The sequence below is a fragment of the Orycteropus afer genome, unplaced genomic scaffold (genome assembly GCF_000298275.1).
Source record: "Orycteropus afer afer isolate SDZICR_OR568_19922 unplaced genomic scaffold, OryAfe1.0 scaffold00020, whole genome shotgun sequence".
Classification (NCBI taxonomy): Eukaryota; Metazoa; Chordata; class Mammalia; order Tubulidentata; family Orycteropodidae; genus Orycteropus; species Orycteropus afer.
In genome coordinates, this window is record NW_006921607.1 from 8801711 (window position 1) to 8813145 (window position 11435).

Genomic DNA, 11435 nt, shown 5'->3' on the forward strand with positions numbered 1-11435 from the left:
GTTGTATGTACCTTCTCCTCTTTGTACAAGGCACAGCAATTGACTTTATTAATTTCCACTGTCCCTTAGTATTATTTTTTAATGTGTCACAGGCATGCTGTTGTCACAGGCTTGCCAGCAACACTAGAGATGGAGGCTGGGGAAGTTATTTTTTTCACGGCTGTCCCTGTCCTCCCCCAGGCCTAGTCTCCAAGGGCCCAGGCTGGCCCTGGCTCCAGGTCTGCCTACACAATGGGCCTCTCTAAGCAGCAGACAGCAGACAGAGGCTTCCTGGCTGCCAGCTTGGGCCCAGACTCTGGTCACAGACACATCCCTATGGCTGGGAACAGGCTCAGAGCATCTGTGCAAACTCCTGACCTAACAGAAGAAAGCTCCAGGAGGCAGGCTGGATTTGCTGAGGCCCAGCTGTATCTTTGACTTAGGCCAGAGACATAGGGCTCTGGCTGGCACCCAGACTTTGTTGGTGACACTTGTTCTTCAGGACATTCTTGAGGGACTCTGTACCCACTGTGCCCCAGGTCCTGGGAAATATGCCCAGCTGCTCTGCCATGTTTACATCCAAAGGACAAGCCACCCTTCCACGGCTCCTGAGAGGTGGCCTGAGAAGTGGGATGGGGGAGGGAATGTTCTAAACAATGTGGCCAGTGATTCAGTCCCAGGAGGGTGGACCCCAGGCCCAGAGAGACTGCAGGGAGCCCTGGCTCCAGGTTGGGGCAGCTGCCAGGCGCTGACCTTTTCCACAAACTCCCCAAAGTCTCAAGGACCAGCCATCCAACATCCCAGCTCCCTGTCCAGCCCCATCCTCCAGCTTCTCAAATCTCCCCTGAAATTCAGAAATCCTTGTGCCAAGTTTCCCACTCATACCTCTTTTTTTTTTTTTTTTAATAAAAATACTTTTAAATTTTTTATTGTGACTTGGGTGAAAGTTTATAGAGCAAATTCATTTGCCATACCACAGTTCACACATATTCTGTCTCATGACATTGACTACAATTTCCCACGATGTAACAACTCTCTTCCCACTTCCTCCCCATAGCCACCTCTTCCCTGTGTCCTTCCCTCCCATGTACTTCTGCCCCTATCCTGAGCTGTCTCCCTGTGCATACACTGCCCTTCTGTTCTCCCATGATTGATCTCTCTAAGAAGTGTAACTATCAGATATAAATGTTCAGCCCATTCGCCTGTCTATTATTTGGCTGGAAGCCACAGGAGTGAGTTCAAGTCCACACCTGGAGGGCAGCTAGGGGCCATAGTCTCATACTCCTACCTCTTTTATTGTCCTGGGTGGAAATGCCTCCTTCCACAAGCCTGCAGGACTAGGAAAGCTGCTCAAAAGAGACTTCCACTAAAAAAAAGCAGGGAAAAACTAAACAAGAAGGCCACAACCTTCGAGCTCTCCTCTTACCATGGCCACTTAGTGCAGACCACCAATCATCACCCTCCTGTTCCTGCCCCAAGCCTCCTCGTTGCCACTGCGCCATTCACTTTTACTTCCCTCCAAACCAGGCTGATGCTGCTAATGCCCAAATCTGACCATGTCCGGCCCCTGCTGAAAATCCTTCAATGGCTCCCTTCTTCCCTCCACAGAAGGTCCAAACTTATTTAGCCTGGCATTCAAAGTGCTGCAGGATCTGTCAGTCTGGACAGTTTCTTCTTTCCCCAGTCCCTTCCATACCCTAGGCTCACATCATACTCAATTCCTTCCCAGGCTATTCCTCCAAGCAAGTCAGGTCATTTCACCCCTCTGCCTAGAATGCCCTTCCTTCACCCAATACCCATATCTGCTTATTGTTCAGGAATAGATGCCAGCATCACCTCCTCCAGAAAGTCTTTCCTGACCACCTAGATAGAAGTGACCATGGCCTCTTCTGATCTATGGACAGATTTTTATCTCTGCAATGTTGAGTTTAGTCAGCTGTCTCCTCCACAGCTGTCTCCCCTTGAAACCATCCAGTAGAGCAGAATAAAGGGAAAGGGGAGATAAAAAGAAACTAGAAGACAGTTCTTATCCAAAATGATGGATAATAAGGAAAGATTATGAACAACTTTATGCCAATAAATTTGACAACTTCAATGAAATGGACAAAGTCCTTGAAAGACACAAACTACTAAAGCTCATTCAAGAAGTAGGAAATCTGAATAGCTCTATTAAAGACATTGAAATTGCAGGTGAAAACCTTCCTACAAAGGTGACTGCCCTGGAAATTGCTACCAAACATTTAAGGATGAAATAATATCAATTCTATATAAATGGGAAGCAAAGCAGGGGTGTTACTAACATTAACTGCATGCCAACTATGTCCCAAATCCTATAGGCCAGGCTCCTGTAGGCCTGAGGCAGGGTTTACCAAGGAAAGATCTTGCCCTGTGAAAAGCTTCAGAGAACGTTAAGAGATCCTCAGTTTTGAGATGACACACATTACGTCTCTTCCCTACTACATCTGTGTAGACATTACTAATCAATTCCAGCTCCTTTCTGCTGACTCCAGACAAGGCCTCCCAATCCTTCTAAATTTGAAACTTCCAATAGCAATCAGTGGAGCTACCGCTCAAAACAAAAGCCACCGGTCATCTTTGATCTAGCTTAACTCTAACTGAAAGGGCAACCTAGGCCCAGAGAAGACAAGGGTCTTACCCAAAGCCAAACAGAGATTCATTACAGAACAGACAGGTTTCAGGAATTGATTTTTATTTTTTTAAGTTTGTATGAAGGAGACAGTGTTTTATATTGTCTCCCCCACCAGACAGTGAGCTCCTTCAGGGGAAGGCCTGGGTCTGCTTTAACTTCTGGCCTCGATGCTCTGCACACCAGGCACGTGGTAAATGTCTGTAAATGTTTCTTGGCTTAGTGAGGGAGGGATGGAGTGTATGTGTGAAAGGAAAGGCTTAGATATTAGTTTCTAAAACCAAGAGATGCTTCAAGGGTCTAACACTCAGAGAGGTTCCCTTCATAGGATGATGGGCCCTTTGAAAAACTATATAGAACATTCTCTACCTAAAGATGGGGGGAGAGCTTGGAGCGGGACCTCAGTGTGGATTAGAAATGTGTCTACAGTAGAAATTTTACCATTTAAAAACTAAAAGTGCTTTTCCAAACAACTGAAATATAAAATTTCAATGAACTTCAACTGTTTCAAACAACATTACTGGCTACAACTATCATAGTAATGAGGCATCTTAAAGGGAAAAAAGCCTTTTATAGGCTTATCAAAAGAAGCACTGGTGGTGCAGTGCCTAAGGCTTTTGACTGCTAACCAGAAGGTTGGTAGTTCAAACCCACCAGCTGCTCCAGGGAAGGAAAATGGGGCAATCTACTTCTGTAAAGATTTACCACCTTGGGAACCCAATGGGGTGGCTATGAGTTGGAATAACCTCTATGGCAGTGGGTTTGGGTTGTTTTTTTTTTAATAGGCATATCAGAGTAAGAGCTCTGGTGGTGTAGTGCCTAAGCCATTTGACTGCTAACCAGAAGACTGGCAGTTCAAACCCACCATTCCTCGGAAGGAAGACTGGGCAATCTACTTCTGTAGAGACACTGCCTCAGAAACCCAAGGAGAGGTTGTTGAGTCAAATCTGACTCAATGGTAGTAAGTTTGGTTTTTTTGGTTTAGGACTATCAGGAGCCCTGGTGGCACAGTGGTTAAGCACTCAGATGCTAACCAAAAGTTCAGTGGTTCAAACCCACCAGTGGTTCCATGGGAGAAAGATGAGACAGTCTTCTGTAAAGATTACAGCCTTAGAAACCCTATGGAGCAATTCTATTCTGTCATATAGGTTGGTTATAAGTTGGAATTGACTGACAGGAATGGGCTTTTTTTTAAATATGCATATCATTTATGTATGATCTTGTTATTAACTTTGCTTTGAAAATATTATTTGATATAATGAACTTTTTAAGGACCAACATTCTATAGTCTTTTTAAATATAAACAGAAAATGTATTTGTGAAATTTAAATAGCTATACCTCCAAAAGGGAGCTCTGGTAGCATAGTGGCTAAGACACTTGCCTGCTAACCAGACGGCTGGCGGTTCAAACCCACCAGCCACTCCTCGGAAGGAAGGTTGGGCAATCCTACTTCCGTAGTGATACTGCCTCGGAAACCCAAGGAGGGGTCGCTATGAGTCGGGGCCGACTCGACGGCATATAATAACAACAACAACAACACCTCCAAAAAAACCAAACTCACTGCCATTGAGTCAATTCTGACTCACAGCAACCCTCATTAGGTTTCCAAGGTTGTAAATCTTTATGGAAGCAGACTGCTCCATCTTTCTTCAATAGAGCGGCTGGTAGGTTCGAACCACTGACCTTTTGGTTAGCAGCCAAATGCCTTAACCACTACACCACCAGAACACCTTAGCTATACCTACTATATAAAAATAAAATAAAATAAAATGTAACTGAAAGGAGCTCTGGTGGCATAGTGCCTAAGGCATGTGACTGCTAACCAAAAGACTGGAGGTTCAAACCCATCAGCCACCCCTTGGCAGGAAGGTTGGGCAATCTACTTCCATAGTGATACTGCCTCAGAAACTCAAGGAGGGATTGCTTTGAGTAGGATCTGACTTGAGGACAGTGAGTTTGGTTTGGAGAGGAAACTGAGGCATGAATGTAGGTCTAGCTGCTGCAGAGTGGACAGAGAGACGGGCCAGGGACTGAGAAGGGTCACCCAGGGACCTGTAGCCTCTTTTGCTTCTGTGGCTTCCCAGAGACCCCTTTTGAGGAAACCAAGGAAACCTACCAGGATCTGTGCCTGGGGCTCAGCTCAGTAGCTTCGCTGGCCACAGCATACTCCATCAGCCCCCGCCACCTCCCTGTGCCTATTCTGGGCCATGAGCCAAACACACATTCCTCACGCCCCCACGGGCCTCTGAAGCTGACGGGTGGAGTGAGGAAAAGGCTGAGCAAAGCAGAAACCTAAGGGAGACTGCAAAAGGAGAATATGGGACAATCACAGCACAGGCCTATAACAACCAATGGGGAAACTGAGGACCTGAGAAGACAAGGGTCTCACCCTGAGACAAAAGTCACACACTGAATGGATAGTAAAGAAACTCATCCACCAAGGTTCTTCTCAAAACTCTTCTCTAGTCATCACTGGAAGGATCTGATGCTCTGCTACATAAGGCCAAGTCCTCTCCCAGAGGAGGACAGGTGTCCAGCTTCTTGGGCCCATGGCTGCTAGAAGAACCTGGAGTTGAAGCTCTCCAGACCCCTCAGAAAAGAATCCTGGCTGCCCCTTCCCTAGTCCCTGCCCCTCTCCTTCCATGAGTCACTCATTGGGTGGCAGATTCTGCCACATATCTTTTCTCCTATTCATAATAATCCAGCAAGGCAGGAGTTACATCCCTATTTTACAGAGGAGAAAACTGAGGCTCACAGAAATAAAGTGGCTTATCCAAGGCCATACAGCTAGTGAATGGGAGAGAGGAGATGCAAAACCAGGTGTGTGGCTCTGTACTGGCTTCCCTCCATCATCCTATGCTGTCTCCAGGCAGGTCCTCAAATTGTGTCTCTGCTTTCTGTGCTGCCCACCTCCCAGCCCCCACTGAGGCCGGGGGTAGGTGGGTAGGGAAGAAGTTAACCGCCCTCACCCACCCTTCTGGGCCCTAGGGACGCAAATGCTTACCCTCTAGCACCACCTCCTTGCCTGTCTTCTTGAGGACCTGAACCGCTTCATCGTGGGTGGCAGTGGACAGGTCTTCTCCATTCACAGACAGGATGGCATCCCCGACAAAGAGGGCTTCTGTCTGGTCAGCTGCCAGCCCCTTGAAGATCTTGGAAATGAGAATGGGCATCTTGTTCTCCCGGCCCCCTGCACAGGCAAAGAAGGAGGAAGAAATTGAGGCATCCTCTCTACCGTTTAGGAGTCACATCAGGGTAAAACCCAATGCTGGAAAAGAGGGGATGAGAAAGTAAAGAGAATCTCAGGAAAGAATCTTAGAAGTCTAAGACCCAATGAATATGAAATAGTAAGTCATGTTCTAAATTCACAATGCCCAAGGTCTGGTCACTGGATCATCTGGTTAAACGCTTTGGGCATTCACCAGTATTTAAGTAACTTATAAAGTGTTTCAATAGCTTTTTCTGAAATATTTTAGATTTTAAGCCATTTCCTCACAATGGGGTAACCCATTGATACCCTCAAATCTGGAATTAAGACCTCTTTAGCAATCAGAAATAATTTTGATCCAGGACCTAGGTTGAAAATCAATGCCTTAAAATGTAGACACTTCAAAAGCCTATTTGAATTGCATCTCTGATGCAGAAGAAGTCAATACATTTTATTGAATTGCTTTATTGCTAAATTCTTAAATGTCCTTTTAAAATAAGAAATAGCAGGAACAGCTCACATTTAGAGTGCCATGTGCTAAATGCTTTAAATGTCATCTCATTACATCCTCACAACAGCCCTATCACACAAGCAGCACCTTCAATTTCCTGTTAGCAAAACAGAGGTGTAGAGAGAAGCCCTTTGCTAAGGTCATCCAGTTAGTAAGTGGCACAGCCAGGATTTGATCCTCAGTCTCTTAGCTCTAGAACCAACACTCTTAACCTTACAGTAGACTGTATACTGGGTCCTCATACACACACTCGTGGTCCATCCCCATAATTTTAAAGACGAGGAACTAGTAACCCAAAGAAAGGAGGTCTTTGTTTCAAGATCACACAGCAAGTCAGTGGCAGAGCTGGGAATGGAACATTTCTCCAACCTCCACACAGGTCCAAGAGTTTACTCATCAAACTGCACAGAGATCAAGGCCTAGCAGAGGAACAGATTTCTATTTCTCTTTGCTCTCTCCCACCTGAAACTAGAGGTTTCAATCCAGTTTGAAGTCATAATCATTCCTATCTGCCTGCAGCTGGGCTGGACTCTAAAAGGATGGTCACCATGGCAACAGAAGCCCAGTCTGCATCCACAGGAATTGGATCCTCCTGAAAGTACCCTCATACTCATTGGAAGCATGGAACTGGGGAGTAATTGTGTGACCTTGGAAAATGTCTGTTCCTCTCTGAGTCTTGGTTTATGCATCTGAAAAACAGAACTCTATATGGACTCTAAGTTCCTTCCTGTTCTGACACACTGAGTGTACAATTTCTGGATTGGCTGGGTTGTCCTATGCTGGGGTTTGGGGGTAAGATTAGTGTCTACCCTCTGGCTTCCCCACTCGCCTCTTTTAGACATCCTTGTTTAACTGCCTAGAGACTTGCCCTTCCACAGGGAAAAACCAATGCCTCTGGGCAATCTCTAAAAGGGCAGTAGCCTGATCATTGAGGTTCAAATCCCACTTCTGCCACTCACTCACTGTGTGACCCTGGGAAAATCCCTTCACATTTCTGAGTCTGTTTCCTCACCTGCAAACTGGGGATTATACTCCCAACCTTTCAGGACTGTTGCCAGGATGAAGACCTGAGCCTAGAGTACTGGGCACAGCACTCAGAACACAGTAGGGGCATTTACTTCCATCCTTATACCCACACCCAAGCCAAAGGCTCTGGAGGCACCAGTGAACATGGGAGACAGCACATTCAGAGCGATATGTGGGCTGGGACCTTAAGAAGCAGACAGGCAGGAATGGTGAGCACAGCAGCTGTCGGTACACTGGGATTTCAAACACTACGGATAGTTGCTTTGGGAGTCTCTCCTGGCCTCCATTTTTCCTCTCATTTAACAATAGTGAACCAAGCACCTACTATGTGCTGACATGGTTAACACTTTAGACTTCTGGTATCAAAAAGACATCACAACTCTGTCATTATCCTCATTATACAGGTGAGAAAACTGAGGTTCAGAGATGGGAAAAGGAACTTTGGTAGTGTAGTGGTTAAGGCATTTGGCTGCTAACCAAAAGTTTGCTGGTACGAATCTATCAGTTGCTCCACATTAGAAAGATGAAGCTGTCTGCTCCTGAAAAGATTGGAAACCCAATGGGAGTAGCTATGAGTTGGAGTCAATGCGACGGCAGTGAGTTTGGTTTTGAGAGATGCGAAATGACTTGTCCAAGTAAGCCCTGAAGAAGGCTATCAGAACTGGGGGCTGGGAGCTCAGAGAGGAATAGCTGGGTCTGCTCCTCTCAGTCCTGTGCAAGGTGGGCAGGGTCAGATCAGAAGCCTCAAGCCCAGCTGTCAGGGCTCCCTGCCGAGGTTATACAGTCTTCCTGGGTCCTCAGATTTCTAAGTCCATTCCGGCTCCCTGTCTGTGACTCAAGCCTCTGCCTCCACCCACCCTGCTCGCCACCTCTGTCCTTCCCAGACCCCATGCCCTGCCCCCTCTTGGTGATGTCTCAGGGACTTCCTCCTCCCTGCCCCAACAATGTCCTGGGCCTCAGTGCCTTTCTCCACCCTCTGCTCTCCAGGGTCCCCTCTTGTCCTTGCTGATCATGCTAGTTTCTCAGGTCCCTATGCCTCCACCCACATGTCCTTGGCGCGTCCCTAGCCCCCTCCGACACGTAAGACCTCCAGTTCCTGACGGACCCCTGCACTATCAGGGAGTCTTACGTCTCCGACCTTGGTGCTCCCAGACCCTCCGTTCCTTCTGTCTCCTCAAATCCCCCCTATTCACCAGATAGGAGGCCTCCAACTCCATGTCTCCCAGAGGCCCCACAAGCATCACGACCCTGTGCCTACGGTGCCACCGCGCCCACCTTTGATGCTGATACCCAGCCCGCCGGCGTCGGCCTTGCGCACCGTCACACGGCGCCGTTGAAGCAGCAATGCCTCCGGCAGCTGCGGGGGCGCAGCGCCCGGCTCGGCGGCGCCGTTGAGCTGCGCGGGCTCGGACTCCCGCGGGGCGCCAGGCTCCGGGCCGGGCTCGCCGTCGGCGGGGCTCACGGTCAGCGCGTCCTCTGCCAGACTGAGCAGTACCCGCTGCCACTGCTCGCCGCCAGCCGCCGAGCCCGCCCCGGCGCGCAGCTCCAGGAGCCCAGTGCGCGGGGCGCGCCTGCCTGCCGCCATCTTCGCCTCCGGGGCCCCCGGCCGCTGCGCTCGCCCAGCCCCACCGTGCCGGTCCGCTCCGACCGAGCGCCCAGGGCACAGGGCAGCGGGGGCCCAGCTGGGCCAGCCGCCACCCTACCCTACCCGCTAGGGGTGGAGCCTCGAGGGGCGGGGCTATCCGGGGGTGGGGCCAGCGGAGAGGGGCGGGGCCACGTGAAGCCAGCAGGGGGGCGGGGCGGCGCCCAGGAGCCGAAGGGTGCAGTGTGGGGCCACTCAGGGAGGGGGCACGCAAGTGAGGCAAGGAGCCGGCGAGGTGCGGTTGCCCTGGCGGGCCATGCAGGCGACGGCGTTTATGTCAGCGGCAGAGCCCTAGGGTTCAGTGGAGGAGACGCCGCGCTGCTCAGCGCCGTCGAGGGCCGGGTTCGTCGCTCACAGAGGTGCGCGCTTCAGAACGCGGGGCAGAACCATGCATGGCTCCTGGGGGCGAGGTTTTGGGTGTCGGGGCGGAGCTGCGTAGGAGCGGAACGCTGGACCTCCGTTCAGGACATGATTTTAAGAGGTGGACGCCGAACTACGAGGGTCTTCGCGGGCGGGGCTGCTTCGGAGAGCTTCGGAAGGGGCTGGTCTCGCATTTGGGGGTGGGGTTTTATCTGGGAGGGTGCCTTAGCGTGGCGCATGACTTCTAAAGCCCCACCCACCGAAATAAGAGGGCTGTGACCTCCTACTTAGGGCTTAGAGTTGGGGGGTTGAACACGTTCTCTTCTTAGAAACTGGGGGTGGTTAAGAAATCGAGTACATGGAGGGTCAGGGAACCCTGCAGTCCCACACTTTGCAGCTTGGCATGAGAGGAACCGGGGACTTCTGCTGGGACTCGGTGTGGGCTCCTAGTTTCCTGTTCCAACTCAGACTCTCTTGTCAGCTCCAAATTTAGTCCAGTCGCTTCACTTCTTGGCCTCAGTTTCTCCACCTGTGAAACAGCCAGGTCGGGGCTTGTGTAAGGATCAAGTTGATGTAAAAACGCATTGTAGGCTGTGAATCACTGCTAGCAATATAATCACTTTCGTTTATTGAATGCTGACTGTTGGCCAGGTCTAGCACTGAGGATTTTCCAAGTGCCTAAGGCACTTGACTGCTAATCAGAAGGCTGGCGGCGGTTCAAACCCACCAGCCACTCCTCCCAAGGAAGGTTGGGCTATCTACTTCTTAGTTATATAGGCCCATAACAACAACAACAACAACAACATCTCATCTTTACCATAGCCTGGTGGAGTAGCTACTGCTAGCAATACCCTCATCATACAGAAAGGAAAACTTGGATTTAGAAAGTTCATTTGGCCTAAGACACATATTTATGTGGAGCAGAACTGAGATTCAAACCCAGGCCTGTTTGACACCAATGCATCCATAGGAGAAAATCCCCACCTCAGGCTCAGCCTGCCCTGAGGTCTGCCCCCTGTCTCCATCCTCCCTTCTAGGGATGTGTTGGGCAATAAATAGTTATGGGCACATTTATGTATGTACTCTGGGCCCTTAGGTAGACCACTCCCATAAGATACAATAATGGGGGGGGACCTCACAAGAAATTGGTATATATACAAAAAGATTGTCCACAGTTGCCTTATGTTGCAAATAACCACAGACAAACCCAAGAGGCCAACAACAGTGGAATGGCTCTCTGCCACTAAAATCCACTGATACCACATATATTATATTTACATACACCAAACCAAACACCAAAACCAGTGCTACTGAGTCATTTCCAACTCATAGTAACCCCTCCTTGGGTTTCTGAGGCAGTATCTCTACAGAAGTAGATTGCCAATCTTCCTTCCAAGGAGTGGCTGATAGGTGTGAACCGCCAGCCTTCTGGTTACCAGTAAAATGCCTTAGGCACTGTGCCACCAGAGCTCCCTATACATAAACATATATATATTTATAAATGCCATTTATTCCATGATTACTAATGCAGGAGGTCTCAAAAGCTTTCAAGACCTCCATTTGCTGACGTGGCACCACTCAAATTGAGGAGAAATAGCGGCAAACATCCATTAATAATCAGAACATGGAATGTACAAAGTATGAATCTAGGAAAATTAGAAGTTGTCAAAATGAAATGGAACACATAAAGATTGATATCCTAGGCATTAGTGAGCTGAAATGGACTGGTTTAGGCCATTTTGAATCAGACAACCATATCATCTACTATGCCGGAATAACAGTTTAAAGACGAATGGCGTGGCATTCATCATCTGTTTCAAGATCTGCCCTGAAATACAATGCTGTCAGTGATAGGATAATATCTATATGCCTACAAGGAAGACCTATTAATATGACTGCTATTCAAATTTATGCACCAACCACCAAAGTCAAAGATGAGGAAATTGAAGATTTTTATCAACTTCTGCTTCTGCAGTCTGAAATTGACCGAACTTGCAATCAAGATGTGTTAATTATCACTGGTGACTGGAATGCAAAAGTTGGAAACAAAGAAGAATCACT

The 11435-nt window shown here is 48.6% G+C and overlaps 1 protein-coding gene across 1 annotated transcript in view; it reads right to left on the minus strand.

Moving 5' to 3' along the window:
* SNTA1 (syntrophin alpha 1) overlaps positions 1-8957 on the minus strand; it is a 30930-nt gene extending 21973 nt beyond the window's left edge. Inside the window, exons 1-2 of the mRNA XM_007934564.2 lie at positions 8648-8957; positions 5632-5817 (exon numbers count right to left, since the gene is read on the minus strand). Of these exons, the coding sequence (XP_007932755.1) occupies positions 5632-5817; positions 8648-8957 (496 nt within the window). The remainder of the gene's footprint in view (positions 1-5631; positions 5818-8647) is intronic.
* Between the last annotated feature and the right edge of the window lie 2478 nt (positions 8958-11435).